The sequence below is a fragment of the Salvelinus alpinus genome, chromosome 23, assembly GCF_045679555.1.
Source record: "Salvelinus alpinus chromosome 23, SLU_Salpinus.1, whole genome shotgun sequence".
NCBI lineage: Eukaryota > Metazoa > Chordata > Actinopteri > Salmoniformes > Salmonidae > Salvelinus > Salvelinus alpinus.
In genome coordinates, this window is record NC_092108.1 from 42,612,271 (window position 1) to 42,625,531 (window position 13,261).

At 45.7% G+C, this 13,261-nt stretch overlaps 1 protein-coding gene across 2 annotated transcripts; it reads right to left on the reverse strand.

The window, feature by feature from the left end:
- Positions 1 to 213: 213 nt before the first annotated feature.
- On the reverse strand, positions 214 to 9,694 carry LOC139551064 (angiomotin-like 2a). 2 transcript variants are annotated; one of them, XM_071362419.1, is made up of 10 exons: positions 9,615 to 9,694; positions 7,631 to 8,434; positions 6,307 to 6,475; positions 4,328 to 4,472; positions 4,071 to 4,160; positions 2,846 to 3,317; positions 2,578 to 2,679; positions 2,248 to 2,408; positions 1,842 to 1,982; positions 214 to 1,468 (listed from the first exon to the last, which is right to left on the reverse strand). In XM_071362419.1, the coding sequence occupies exons 2-10, from the start codon at positions 8,368 to 8,370 to the stop codon at positions 1,374 to 1,376; spliced, it is 2,115 nt and encodes a 704-aa protein (XP_071218520.1). In that variant the 5' UTR covers positions 8,371 to 8,434; positions 9,615 to 9,694; the 3' UTR covers positions 214 to 1,373. The 2 variants fall into 2 exon arrangements, with proteins under 2 accessions (XP_071218520.1, XP_071218519.1); XM_071362418.1 differs by lacking the exon at positions 9,615 to 9,694 and adding an exon at positions 9,134 to 9,381.
- Positions 9,695 to 13,261: the final 3,567 nt, after the last annotated feature.

Here is a 13,261-nt window from a genome sequence, read left to right on the forward strand (position 1 = left end):
TGAAGAATGCTTCTCTGGCTTTCATTAGCCCTCATTCCCTCTCTTCCTCCGGAAAGAAGGAATGAACGTGTGAAGAGAAGATGAGAGGTAGATTGAGGGAAAGAGAAAAAAAAGTAGTAAAAAAACTTGCCAAAATAGTTTTGTGTCGACATCAAAATTCTTCTCAAAGATAATGTTTTTTTCCAAGAAAAAATGGCAACAAAGTAACAGGAGTTATATATTAGAATATTTTATTGCTTTATGAAATGTTGTTTGAATTCAAATTCACAACCTTCATATTGTTAGGAGTTCACAGAAATGTATTTGCTGGAGGTCAACGCTTTGTCTGTTGGACAGCTGGACATAACCATGATTGTCAGCACATAACTTACAACACACAAACATCTTTGGCATCCTGTTCATAGCACTACATATCTAAAATAATTATACAAACATCTGTATAAAATATATTAAAACCTGTTAGTTCAGAAAAAGGCTCACGGTAAACAAAAACCAAATGGTGTAGTTTACAGCTTAATCCCCATGATGAATCTGACCAGCGGATTCACCACATCAGAAAATACACACAAAGAAACATTTGAAAAATAATAATAAAAGAAGAACTTGGTGAAAAACAACAACAAAAAACAGACCATCACAACTTATATTTCTAAACCTGTAGAACCGGCTACTGAGGCTTAGGGAATATGGCTGGTGACAATATGAACGTTAAGTTTTTGGGCATTTTTATTAAATTATGGAGATGAGTTTTGCTCAACTCTGAAGAATTCCATGGCACAGGAATGTGGCCAGATTCACTCAACATTTCTGCACAGGGAGGGAACGGGGGTTAAAAGTCCATAAAAATATCAATTCTACAGACAAGGTTATCTGGAAAAGCTTGAGGCTTTCAGTTAATATTTGGAAATGAGAAAAAACAGATCTGATTCATTAAAAAGAGAATATGAAGTTCCCGAACTCCATAGATCATTGTACACGACAGACCATGAGAAAGGTGTTGTGAATATGTGAAAAGCAGCAAATATAAATACGTTGGCATACACTGACAGGACATTAGTATGTTGCCCGTTACAAAACAGCAATACTGTCCAAGTACCTAGAATGTTTCACATTTTGTCTCATAGACCCAGATGGCTAGCCTGCAGTCGCCTGGCTAAGAGAGAAAGAGATAGAGGAAGAGCCCCGTTCCCCTCTAAATGTGAGAGCACAAGTCCTTTCTCCATACGTTCCTCTCTCATTCTGTAACATTCTTGTCTTTTGTACATTTTTCGGCAGAACTCTGACCATTGACGTAGTCAGTACTCTGCGCAGCTTCCCGAGAGCTCACACCCCCTCGAGTGAATCTCTTGTCGAAGATCAAAAGTCTGACTTCCTCAAATGAAGATTTCCACTGCCTCTGCCTCCAAGTCATCCAGGCCTCTCAATGTGTTCAAGGAGGAGGACTTTGGTTGTTGCGCAGCAGCGTTGTCTGGAAAACAGAGAGAGGTCAAATGATTAGAGGAATGTGTGGGAAGAGTGGAAACAGTGGAAAAATACGCCACTGTTACAGTACATCATCTGTAACCAAAGAAACATGCTGATTGTTCCACATTGGGATGAGCCATTCAGGTAAATCAGTGCAGTCAATAATCAGGGCTAAGTGTGACAACATAGCCGGCAGCCCACAGACGACCCCCGACCTACAAGGCCATCGCCGATTGGCTGGTTCTACGGGGGTAAATCATAGTTGGTAAATCAATGACTGCTCTGACAGAGTGTGATGCAATTACAAAGAATGGTTTGGGTGTTTGGGTAACTGTGTGTGCGTGTGTGTGTATGTGTGTGTGTGACAGACTACTCACCAATGCTGAGTTTAGAACCAGTGGTTGGCTCCTTGGCCTTAGCTCCATCCTCTGATCCACAGCTCTGGCTCTGGCTGGGGTGAGCTGGGGAGGAGCACCGGAGAGGAGAGACAGGAGTCTGGTCGTCTGACAGACTCTTACCTACAACACAGAGCATTGGAAATATCAACCACTGTCTGGTACACATTTAAATGATAAACAGGTGCTCTAATTCTACTGTCAATCCACTTCAATGTCCATCAAAATTATCTTTGACAATAACTCCCTAGTTCATATTCCGATTAGATGACATGTATGTAGCGAACAACAATGGCTCCTGAACAGAGCCCTGAGGGACCCCTCAAGTAATAGTTAAAAAGGTGTTAAAAGGTTTTTAATCTCTGACCCTATCGTGACTCATCCTTACCTTTGCTTATGCTGGCGCACTTGGCCGTGCTAATTGAAGAAGTGGACATGGCGGCGCGCAGACAAAACCCACTCTTCTCGACCTGGTCCTGGTGCAAACGCTGGTGGAGTACCTTAATGACAGCATCTTTCTCCAGGATATGGGCGTAGAGAGCACGGATCCTACGTGCAGGAGAAAAATGGAGTCAGAGGAGACAAATGGTGGCTCTCTGAGCATTGCTATCTGATACAACAAAGTAGATTAGAAGTGTTAAATGCATACAAAGTGTCATGACAACAAACATACTATAAATTATGGATCATTTCTAGGAGAAAAGTTCCATATTCATACCGGTTTTCCATCTCCTGGTTTCGGTAGTCAGATACAGGCAGGTCCTCGTTGAAGCTGTTGTTAGAAGAGTGACAGGGGGAATGGTTGATGATGGTTGTGTCTCTGGAAGGGAGAAAATAGAATCCTTTAGGAACTGGATGCAGGTAAAAATGTGAAGTAAAATAAACGTATTTAGCCCAGATGTTTTGAAAATGTTCTCTCTCGTATGTGCAAACAGAACACAACCCTTGAACCATCTATCCCCTAACGTTAAACCTCTGACCCTCACCTCTGAGCGGCGGCGGTGGCTGCCACGTCCATGGCGAACTGCCTCATGGTGCTCTCCTCCAAGTACTTCTGCTCCCAGCGCATCATGTCCGCCTCCAGGGCTAGGATACGCTCCTCTCTTTCCCTCAGACGCTCGTGCAGCGAGCCCACCGTCACGCCCGGCGGGTGAGACTGCTTCTGCTGTGCCCTCAGGCTCTTCAGCTCATGCTCGAGGCGTGTTCGCAACCTCATCTCCAGGCCCTCGCGCTTCTCGCAGGTGGCCTGCAGCTGAGCCAGGGCGCTCTGCAGCCGCTCCACCTTCTCCACGTAGGCCCGCTTCCGCCGCAGTTCCTCTTCCAGCTGCCGGCCCCTGCACCGCTGGGCCTCTAGGGCCTCCTCGAGCTGCTCCGCCCTCAGGCCCTGCTCCTCTGCGAAGTTGCGGAGCCTCTGGAGTTCGCGCTCGGCACGCTCACGCTCAAACTGCTGCTCCTCGCCTGATGTGGGGGAAAGAAAGAGGAGAAGAGAAGGGGGGAAAGAAAAGGCAGATATGGTAAAGCCACAAAGCTACAAACTGTACAACATTCACACACAGGATAAATTGACAGGATACATCAGGATACAAGCTAGTCTTGGGTACCGGGACGGACACAAGGCATGAAAACCAGTCTAAGGCCACATGAAGCTATTTCGAAGGTGAAAATGAGAGCTTGGACGAAGTCTTAAGCCATCACACTACCATCGCTCTAACCCAGCTAATACGTCCCAGTATTCAGCCATCACGGCCGACGGTCTTCATTTGCTCAAGCATTCGTGGAATGTCGAGGGTTAGAAAGAGGAGGGGAAGCTCCTATCCCTTTGACCCACTTAACCAGGAACATACCTCCAAAAAGGAACATTCCTCCAATCAAGGCCGTACACCTCCAACCCTATCTCTCATCTGGCCCACTGCTTAAATAGACAACGTAAATCAAAACCAACAACCCCAGGAACCTGATGTTAGTTCAACAATTCTCATTTATAGCTCCCTTTCCTTCCTCCTTCTTCTTCGTAGCTGGGTTGCGTTTACTGCTGAGGCGTTCTCACCAAATAAGCGGAGGTTATGCAATGGAAATTCTTCCACACAGGATGTAGCTTAGCTACAGAGTGGCCCTGTGCTATGCTCCAATCCTGTGAGGAATGCGCAACATGGCTGAAGTGGGTCTAAGACTTGGAGTGGTGGGAAAGGAGACGGGATGTGTGACACTTACTTTGCTCGAGCAGTTTGGTCATGATGTGCTGGTTGTGGTCAGCAGCTTCCACTTCTTTGGCGGCCTGTGTTCTGGTATTTTCCAGGCTTTCTGTAACGCAAATATTGAAAGTTAAGCATTATACACTAAAACTGATTTGGGAAAAAGTTTCCCTGCAACCAGTCCCACTCTTTATAAACCATTATAATCTTTTAAAAAATGGCTCTGGACTAAAGTGCTTAACCAACCTGAGGTTTTCTGGTATTTGTAGTCCTTACCTCTAAGGTCCCTGTTGAAGTCCTGCAGCCTCCTGATCTCGGCCACCAGTCTGTTCCTCAGGGTCTGCTCCAGGCTCTCCCTCTTACTGCTGCCCTGCATCAGAGCCTCATAGGCCTCTGAGATCCTCTGGCTCTCCTGCTCCAACTGAATGGACAGAGAGAAGCAAGGAGGGGAAAGAAAAACATTATTGGTCAGCCATCTTGTTTGTATGTTTAATATCTTTATGCGTGCTGAAGATGGGGGGGGTGTTGGTTCAGACCTAGTACATCTGTATGTGCAGTACAGCACATAAACACGTGGGCACGTATATAAACATACATATGGGCATATATACATAAATATACCTGGGAGCAAATTCCGTACATGTGGGCACGTAGCCTCATACTGTGTTTATACGGTACATACACTACATGCCTATAATCCAGAGGAATTTGAGCTAACACCACTCCCCGTGTGTGAGTGGTTTATATCTGCATTCCTGGGAGCTAACAGCCATGGTTCTAGTTGTGGGTGGTTCACGCGCACACGCACAGACATACAGAGAGAGAGAGAGGTACGGGCGGGTTGTCATTGCGGGGAAGGTGTGCACGCCTGTGCTGTGGAAACAGAAACAGGCAGAGAAGTGAAGAAGTAGAAACGCCTACCATTACAGCAGCCACTAAGGCATGTTTACTCAGGGCTGCGGCCCGACGGTCAGGGGAAATTTTCCAACCCAGTAATTATCATTCTTTAAGGCTGAGGGAGCACAAGAAGTGGGGTGACGTAACTCCACAGGAGAGCAGCAAAGTCTTGGTACAGTATGCATTTGCCATAAGATATAGGAAGATGGATATAACCTATTTTAGTCCTCCATCTACCTCTATGGCATCTACCAAGATAAATATGTGAAGTATGTCAGCTAATGCTGTTGCCACTATCCTGATTTATAAGAGGCAATAACATACTCAAGTAGTGATGGGGGGGGGGGGGGGGGGACATATACAGTTACATAACGCAATATTATTTTTTGCGCTAGTTGGCTGTACCTGCACCAAAACTCCAATATTTTCCCTTTATAGCTTGATCTTGATCTTTTTAAATAGGGAGCCAATTTGTTTCCAGCACTTTTATTTCCCCGACTCATCAAAACGTATTTTCTCATGTTCTTTCGTCTCTTTGCAGCAGACATATAGTCAGCAATACGTTTGGAACATCGAATCGCAATAAAAAAAATCACAGTATCGAAACGCAATACATATAGAATCGTGAGAATCGCAATACATATCGTATCGGCACCTAAGTATCATGGTAATATCGTGACGTCCCTGGCAATTCCCTGCCCTGTACACAAGGGGGGTGTTCAGATTCAACACACAGTAGCCCTGCCACCTGCCACGGCGAACAGAATATCTCTCTCTCTCTGGGCACTCTTGGGCATCTGTGCCAGGGGTCACAACCCTATCGACTGCTGTCTGACATGCCCTGGATAGGACCAAAAAAAATCTCTGGCTAAAGGGCACATACTCACAACCCCCTGGCTGCAGCACAATGCAGGGAGTGTGGACACAGTAGCAGACTCTGGCCTCTATATGTTCTCTATTTGCAGCCAATGGTAGCAGCAGTTGTACAGATGGGGCAGTGTGCCTGAGGTGGCTCTACACAAGCTATCTGCTATTTGGGTTTCCCTCCATTCCCTTCATTAAGTGACACATGTTTCAGACTACAGTCCTTTGCTATTGAGTGTGGGCATGCCTACTTCAGAAGTTACACGTGTTGTGTGTAACTCAGAGTTGTGCATTCATCATGCATTGATTTCAATGGGAGATTTGCCCAAAGTTGAACATGATTTGTTTCTCCGATATAACATCAGTCCTTCATGCATATAGCAGTACAAACTTATCCAATGGCATGTCGCCATTTTAGAGAGGGACTGAAAGGAGAATATTCCCACCATATAGATACAATATAATTATCTTCAATTCAAATGTGTGGTTCTCACCTTCTGGATGCGGCAGGCCTTCTCTCGGTGGCCCTCCAGCTCCTGCCTCAGCCTCTCGTTCTCCAGCATCAGCAGTTCCATCTGCTTGGACTCCTCCACGACACCAGGGGGCCGACTGGTGAACGTGCTGTAGCAGGTCTCCGTTTGCTGCTGAACTGGGGCCACATACCTGTGAAGAAGGACGAGTGTTGCTGAATTGAGTGTGACTAGCTGCTAACGTCTTCCCATGAGTGTGACTAGCTAGCAATAGTACCTTAGCTCATAGAACTGTGGTTACGTGAGCAACCTTTGTTCGTTAAGTTTACCACAAGCTTCCCGCCGCTGATCTACGTATGTCCGCATGTGGGTGGAGCGGGATTTTTTTGAGTCGCTGACACCTTTTGGTAACATGGTATTCTTGCCAGTCCCACTCCCATTCACAAGGGGGCGATTCAACGTTTTTTATTTTTGTCTTTTCATTTTGTGAAAGCAAGGAAGAGTCGCCTTCCCTTGCTAGTAGTAGATACCTGGCTTTAGCCTGGCTAAAAAATAGCAAGCTAGCTAGCCTTTTCAGCTTCCCGCATCTCTATGTAAATAAATATGCCCTGGCAAGTATTCTTATAAAACATTATCCCAGTTTGATATGCTGCTTTTGTATTCATTCCCATATCGGCTAAAAATAGAATGTCATGTTTTGGTCACAGAGAAAAAAGCATATGGCTAGCCAGTTGGCTACTGCAGGTTCTACCATTTACAATAGCCTGTAATTATACGTTTTTGGGTGGATTCTTGTCGTTTGATTTACTGTTTGAACAGTCGCTGAGATTATATTTGGTTATCAATGCATAATTGGCTACTTTGATGAATTGTCTATAGAGAATATAGATAAAAGGACCAAGAGACAACACTGCCCCCACTGCTGTGAGTTCTGCGCCTTGTTACAAGAAGCCGCCCCTTGTGTGATGAAAAACGACACTGCGACACTCTGAGTCTGGCATCCACGGATATCACAACTATCTTATATTATAATGAACACTTCAACTCCACCCTAGGTAGGTTGACTTAATAGTGTTTCAGAAAGGCGATCGGAATTCCAACCTACGCATGTAATGATTCACAATGCATGCTAGGAGGTAAGGAAGGCACGACGCACAATGACAAGGCTTGGAATCCATTATGCGAGCGGCTACGGCCACAGAAATTAGCACACTATTTAATGTGTGATCGCTGTTGATTCATGGCAAAGACATTGGGAACACACCAACAGCGGGAACACCTTTACATGACCTCACTGTCTGGCCAACACCCACACACACGGTTGTGCTTTGCCGTAATGCCTTAGTACCTGTGCTGCTGGGTCTGGATTGGCTGGGGAATGTCCCTGTACACACACTGGGGCTCTTGGGCGTGGATGGGCATATATCCTTGGGACATGATGGGAACAGATGAGTACTCTGGGTGTAGGCTACATTTGTCCTGGAGGCCTTGTGGGGGGGCGTAGTAACCCAGCTCCGGGTAGCTATGTGAGGAGCTTTTGACTGCCTCAGACTTCGCCATGGCACCATTCCTCTCCAGAGACAGCTGCAGGAGATGCTCACTCAGCGATCGCATATGCCCTCGCTTCAACTCAATCAGTGCCTCATCCGCCGCACGGTAGTCCCGTTGGCGCAGCTGCTTGTGGGCGCCTGTGGCGGGTGCCCAATGCTGAGCCAGGTACTGAGAGTGGGCTTTGGCCTGCTCGTAGGTGGGCAGCTCCTCGCCGTGGACCTGGTAGAGCTGGTAGCTACTCTCCGAGTGCTGATAGTCTCCCTGGTGTTCCTGGCCCTGGGGCTCCTGGCGGGCTGACAGTTGGAGGAATGAGGAGTCTTCCTGGGTGAGGCTCTCTAGAGAGGAGCGAGGACTTCCACCGGGGCCCTCACCTGATCCACTCCCAGGCCCTCCACCAGGGGACCCTCCGCTGCCTCCGCGCAGGGCCTGCTGCTGGATGGCCAGGAGGGTGCGTGCGTCTGTGGGGTTGCCGTAGCGTAGTTGTTCCTGGATGAGGCGGTGCAGGACCGTGCCAGACGGCTCTTCTGTGGATGACATGATGGTTCTGTTGTTTGAAGCTAGTGATCAAGTGTAGACAGAATTTTTATAGATGGCTGTGAACCTGGAACAGGATCAAAAAAATGAATCAATAAGCATACTTACAAGTAGTCCTACACCTAAAACAGTATAGTTGATCATTGCTAATGTACAACATTTACAAGATCATGCAAATGATTTGTGCTCCTCCAAAACACTACTGTAGAATACTGTAAAGACTGCAAAAAATTATATAATATTCATGATTTCTTGAATATCCCATACATCACTCAAGGCCTTTGTAGTCCAGGTAGAGTGATGCAAAAATCAAGTATGCCCTACTTTTGAGTGATGGCATTCCATTAATTTCCTAATGGAAATTAATTATCCCTCTTAATTGTATAGGTATGCCATCACTATTTCACTATCAGATGTGATTTTTACTTAAACATGTTCCATTTTCCATTAGTTAAATTGTCAACATTATGGATCAAATGTTTGTTGGTCGTGAAAAGTAACATTCATACACGCCACATAGCGACAGAAGGGAAACGTGGTTGCTCCGTGGTACTACTGCTGTTAAAATGTGCGTCGAAATTCCATTCTCACCGAGAAGCCAAGCGCATAATTCTAGAAACAGTTTTAAGAACCAACGATGGAACAATTAAGTTGCATAATAAATTAGAAACTACAATATAATATGTTTTGTGTTAACGCACGATACCCGACTGTTACAATTCAAGCCTCGAATGTTACAAAGTAGCCGAAAACAAACTATTCTTACCAGTTCACGCTGTCATCCCAGCAAAACGTTTTTTTAAAACGTTCAACTTTAAAATAAGGTGAAAAGTAATGCACAATGTTTCGCTTAAACAGTTATCATCCTTCCACCGCGAGTTTGTGGTTTACTCTGGTCAGAACTTGCTCAACACTGAAACGGTTGTCGAGAGCTGAGCGATAATAAGTAACTGGGGACGGAGGGACTGAGGTCGGAATGCCAGGAATGTGAGAGCGCGAGTTCCCTCGGGGATCAAAAGCGTAACCCACACGGTTCCAATATGAGAGAGGAGGCCAAACTGAATAGCTGCAATTCTCCTCACAACCATGAGGACAGCGATGGTGTTCCAGATAATAAACTACAAATGGGAATGAATTACAGGGAAACCAGCAGGCAGGAGTTACATAGGCCTAACGTCGTGTTAATAACATGTTATAAAGATCATAACAACCTGAATGTAGATAGTCCACGTATACACGTTCCTTACCTCTGTGAGTGTCTGTCTGCTATTGACATTTTGCAGATACTGATTGAGCGGATAGGAATAGCCTATAGACTAACGCTATAGATCTGTTTTGACATTTCATTCAAGGGCAACTGTGCATGTGACCTTGTCCTATCTCTGTTTGCACTGGGGGGGGCAATGATTGCGCATAGATTTCTTTTGCCACTATCCAGTGTTTTCAGTCAATATGGCTCTAGGATTCAGCTAAAGAAAATGCCTATAGATTCAGGACTACTAAACTATAAACTATAATTATCTAGTGATGAAAGTAGCCATTGACTTGTATGGGAGATGAGCGCCTCAACAGGACAGGACAGAGTATATATGCAGCTGTCCATTGGAATCTGTGGCTTCAGTTTTCCCTGTGACCAGGACATAGAAAGTCGTTGAGCCCAAAGCACTACATGATGCAGAGTGGTAGAGAATGTCAAACAGAAGCACCTGATTGAACTATGGGTTCAAATCTCAAATATGTAGGAGCATAAGGCCTGTGGAATGAGACATGAGTTTAGTATGCTTCATGAATTAACATAATTAGCCTCTATAGGCCAATGAACTAAGAACACAATTTTAGTAGCATTTTGTGAGGCCACAAAGCTTCTAAACCTTTCAAAACGCATAATGAAGGCAAAAAAAGGCACAATAATCTACCATCTTGATGGTTTTCTCTGGAAGTTTACAGCACACATTCCACACATGTTTTGGGTGGTAGGAAGCACAGGAGGTTGGTTTCACCTTAATTGGGGAGGACAGGCTTGTGGTAATGGAATGGTATCACATACATGGTATCACATACATTAAACATGGTTTTATGCCATTCCAATCGGTCCGTTCCAGCCATTATTATGAGCCGTCCTCCCCTCAGCAGCCTCCACAAAACATACTTTTTTTACCCAGCCAAGTTGTCTGAATGTCTAGGCGGCCATTTGCAAGGTATTAAAAGCGTGTTTGAGTTTCCCCTCAAATGTTGACAGTGGTGGATAGTGGAAGCCCCCTTTAAAAGCGTGGCTTTTCATTTAACACCTCCCCACTACTTCCTCTTCCACCACGCCCCCCCCACTGACCCTCACCCCCCTTCATCTCCGCTGGTTAACTCGCAGCCTCTAGCCATTTGCCCCCATTGTGGCAGACTTCCTGTGAACATCCAAAGGAATGCTGAGTGGAGTGGCCCTTTGAAATCATGGACATTGAAAGGAGCCATTCCTGGTGTTAGTGGACATTCAAAATCGCTGGCCATAAAAATTCCTGCTGTCTGCAGACTCAGGCGGGCTTCAGTTGACCAAAGTTATAGCCCCATGGGTTGTAGGTTATACTTTATGTGAGGATTGAGGAAGAATTCACGAAATGTGAGAACAACACTGCAAGAAAGATGTCACATGGTTCTATTTAGTCCTTTTTTCTTATTCCCTCATGTTTGATTTATTTTAAATTCATTTACTTAGAAGTGCTTTAATATTTATTTATTCCGATCAGGTGCTGTGTTTTGGTTTACTTCTTATTTACTTATTTGAGTGACTTCCTTGGAATTGGTTAACCCCTTTTGAGTGTTTGCCTTGGTGTGTGAATGAGGGCATTTGATTAACCCGAGCGCCCGGGTAGGCAGAGTTGGAACCGGACTGCCTCCCGGGTATGAGCCGTGCGCCCCAATCTGGCCAACGGCTAGGTCGGCTCAAAACAAAAGTGACTTAGGTTAAGCACGTGGAGTAATGAGTAGAATTCCGTGTTTTCACATGCAAAAGTGAATGCATTTGATTAAAAACACGCTTTACCTGCCTTCCTAATTAAAACTAGTTTGAAAATTCAAACATCTATTTGATGGAAAAGAGACGCACTGTATGTTTCCGAACAATGCACCATGCTGCCTTGTTGACAACATGACCAAGTGGCACAGATGACTGTTTATTTGAGCAGGGCGTGCCTCCCTCACTGGCTTCACCCAGAATCCCCCCAATGGGTGAAATGGGTGTGTTAATTAGAGACCTGAGCTAGGCCCCCACCCCTGAGGAGTGTCGGGGTTAATGAGCTGGCCACCTGCACAAAGGCAGCTCTCAGTCAAAGTTTGTCAGATGCCTAAGAGAATGATATGGGAAGTGGTGGTGCAGAGCTGGCAGGAGCAGTGGAACAGAGACACTAAGGGCAGGCGTCTATTCCAAGTACAGAGTAAAGTCGGGGAGGGGAGGGCGGCAGGAAGAGACAGAGGGGAGGAGGCCATCTTTAAAAGGTTACGGGTGGGACACAGCCGGTTGAATACGACGTTAAATGTGATAGGAAAGCATCCAACAGGAAGGTGTGATTACTGCCAGGAAACCGAGACAGCGGAGCATGTATTGATACAGTGTGAGCAGTATCAATACATGCAGAGGGAAAGAGAGAGACTGATATCCAGTATGAGGGAAAAGGGGATACAGGAATTGAGTTTATAGAGCATACTGAGTAGAACATCATTAGGTACAGTCTCAAATATGTTCTATTTCTTAATAGAAACGTGGCTGGCAGGTGGGATTTAGTTTGTGCCTGTCTCTGGCCCACACTCCAGTACAGTAGGTACTGCACCATACCGTTGGACCATACCGTTGCACCACACCGTTGGATGGCAACCGCCGATAAACCCCACAGAAGAAGTTTGTCAGATTCTGGCCAGCAATAGGAGAGGACAGGTGCCACAGGCCGTGCTCAGCCACACCCCTACCACTACCGCCGCCGCGTCTGGGGGAGAGGGGAACCAGATGAGTGTGACCCGAATCGGGAAGAGCCGAACGGAACGACCCTGCTCGGGATGAAGAGCCGAATGACGTGTGAGTGCGTACCAATGGTTTCCAGTATGATGCCGTTACTAATTAAGCTTTCTCCACCCTCCCCAGACGTGGCCTGCTATGAGGAGACTGCAGAGGTCACGACTGCCTCATCGGAAGCCCATGATGCCAATGACGAGGCGGCGAACGCTCTATGCCAAACGACTATGGACTGTAACGTGTATGTGTATGTGGTGTGAGTGCCTGGGCCTGTGTGTTCTGTTTTGCTTTTATCCTGGAACCCCCTTTTTAATACTGAGAAAATACAATTATTAAAGAACCATAAACTAACTGTTTGCTTCCTGCCTCTGTCTGTGGTATTGGGATTGAAAGAAATGTGTTTTTTGACAAAGACACAATACTTTGCTGCTGTTGTTGTTTTATTGTCACAATATGACATCATTCCATTTTGGTTTTTGGTCAAAATGAACACAATATTACACTGAACAAAAGTTACAGTTTATATAAGGAAATCAGTCAATTTAAATAAATTCATTAGGCCCTAATCTATGGATTACATATGACTGGGAATACAGCTGTTGGTCACAGCTACCTTAAAAAAAAGGTAGGGGCATAGATCAGAAAACCAGTCAGCATCTGGTATGACCACAATTTGCCTCATGCAGCGCAACATATCTCCTTCACATGGAGTTGATTGTGGCCTGTGGAATGTTGTCCCACTCCTCTTCAATGGCTGTGCAACGTTTCTGGATATTGGCAGGAACTGGAACACACTGTTGTACACGTCCATGCAGAGCATCCCAAACATGCTCAATGGGTGACATGTCTGGTGAGTATGCAGGCCATGGAAGAACTGGGACGTTTTCAGCTTCCAGG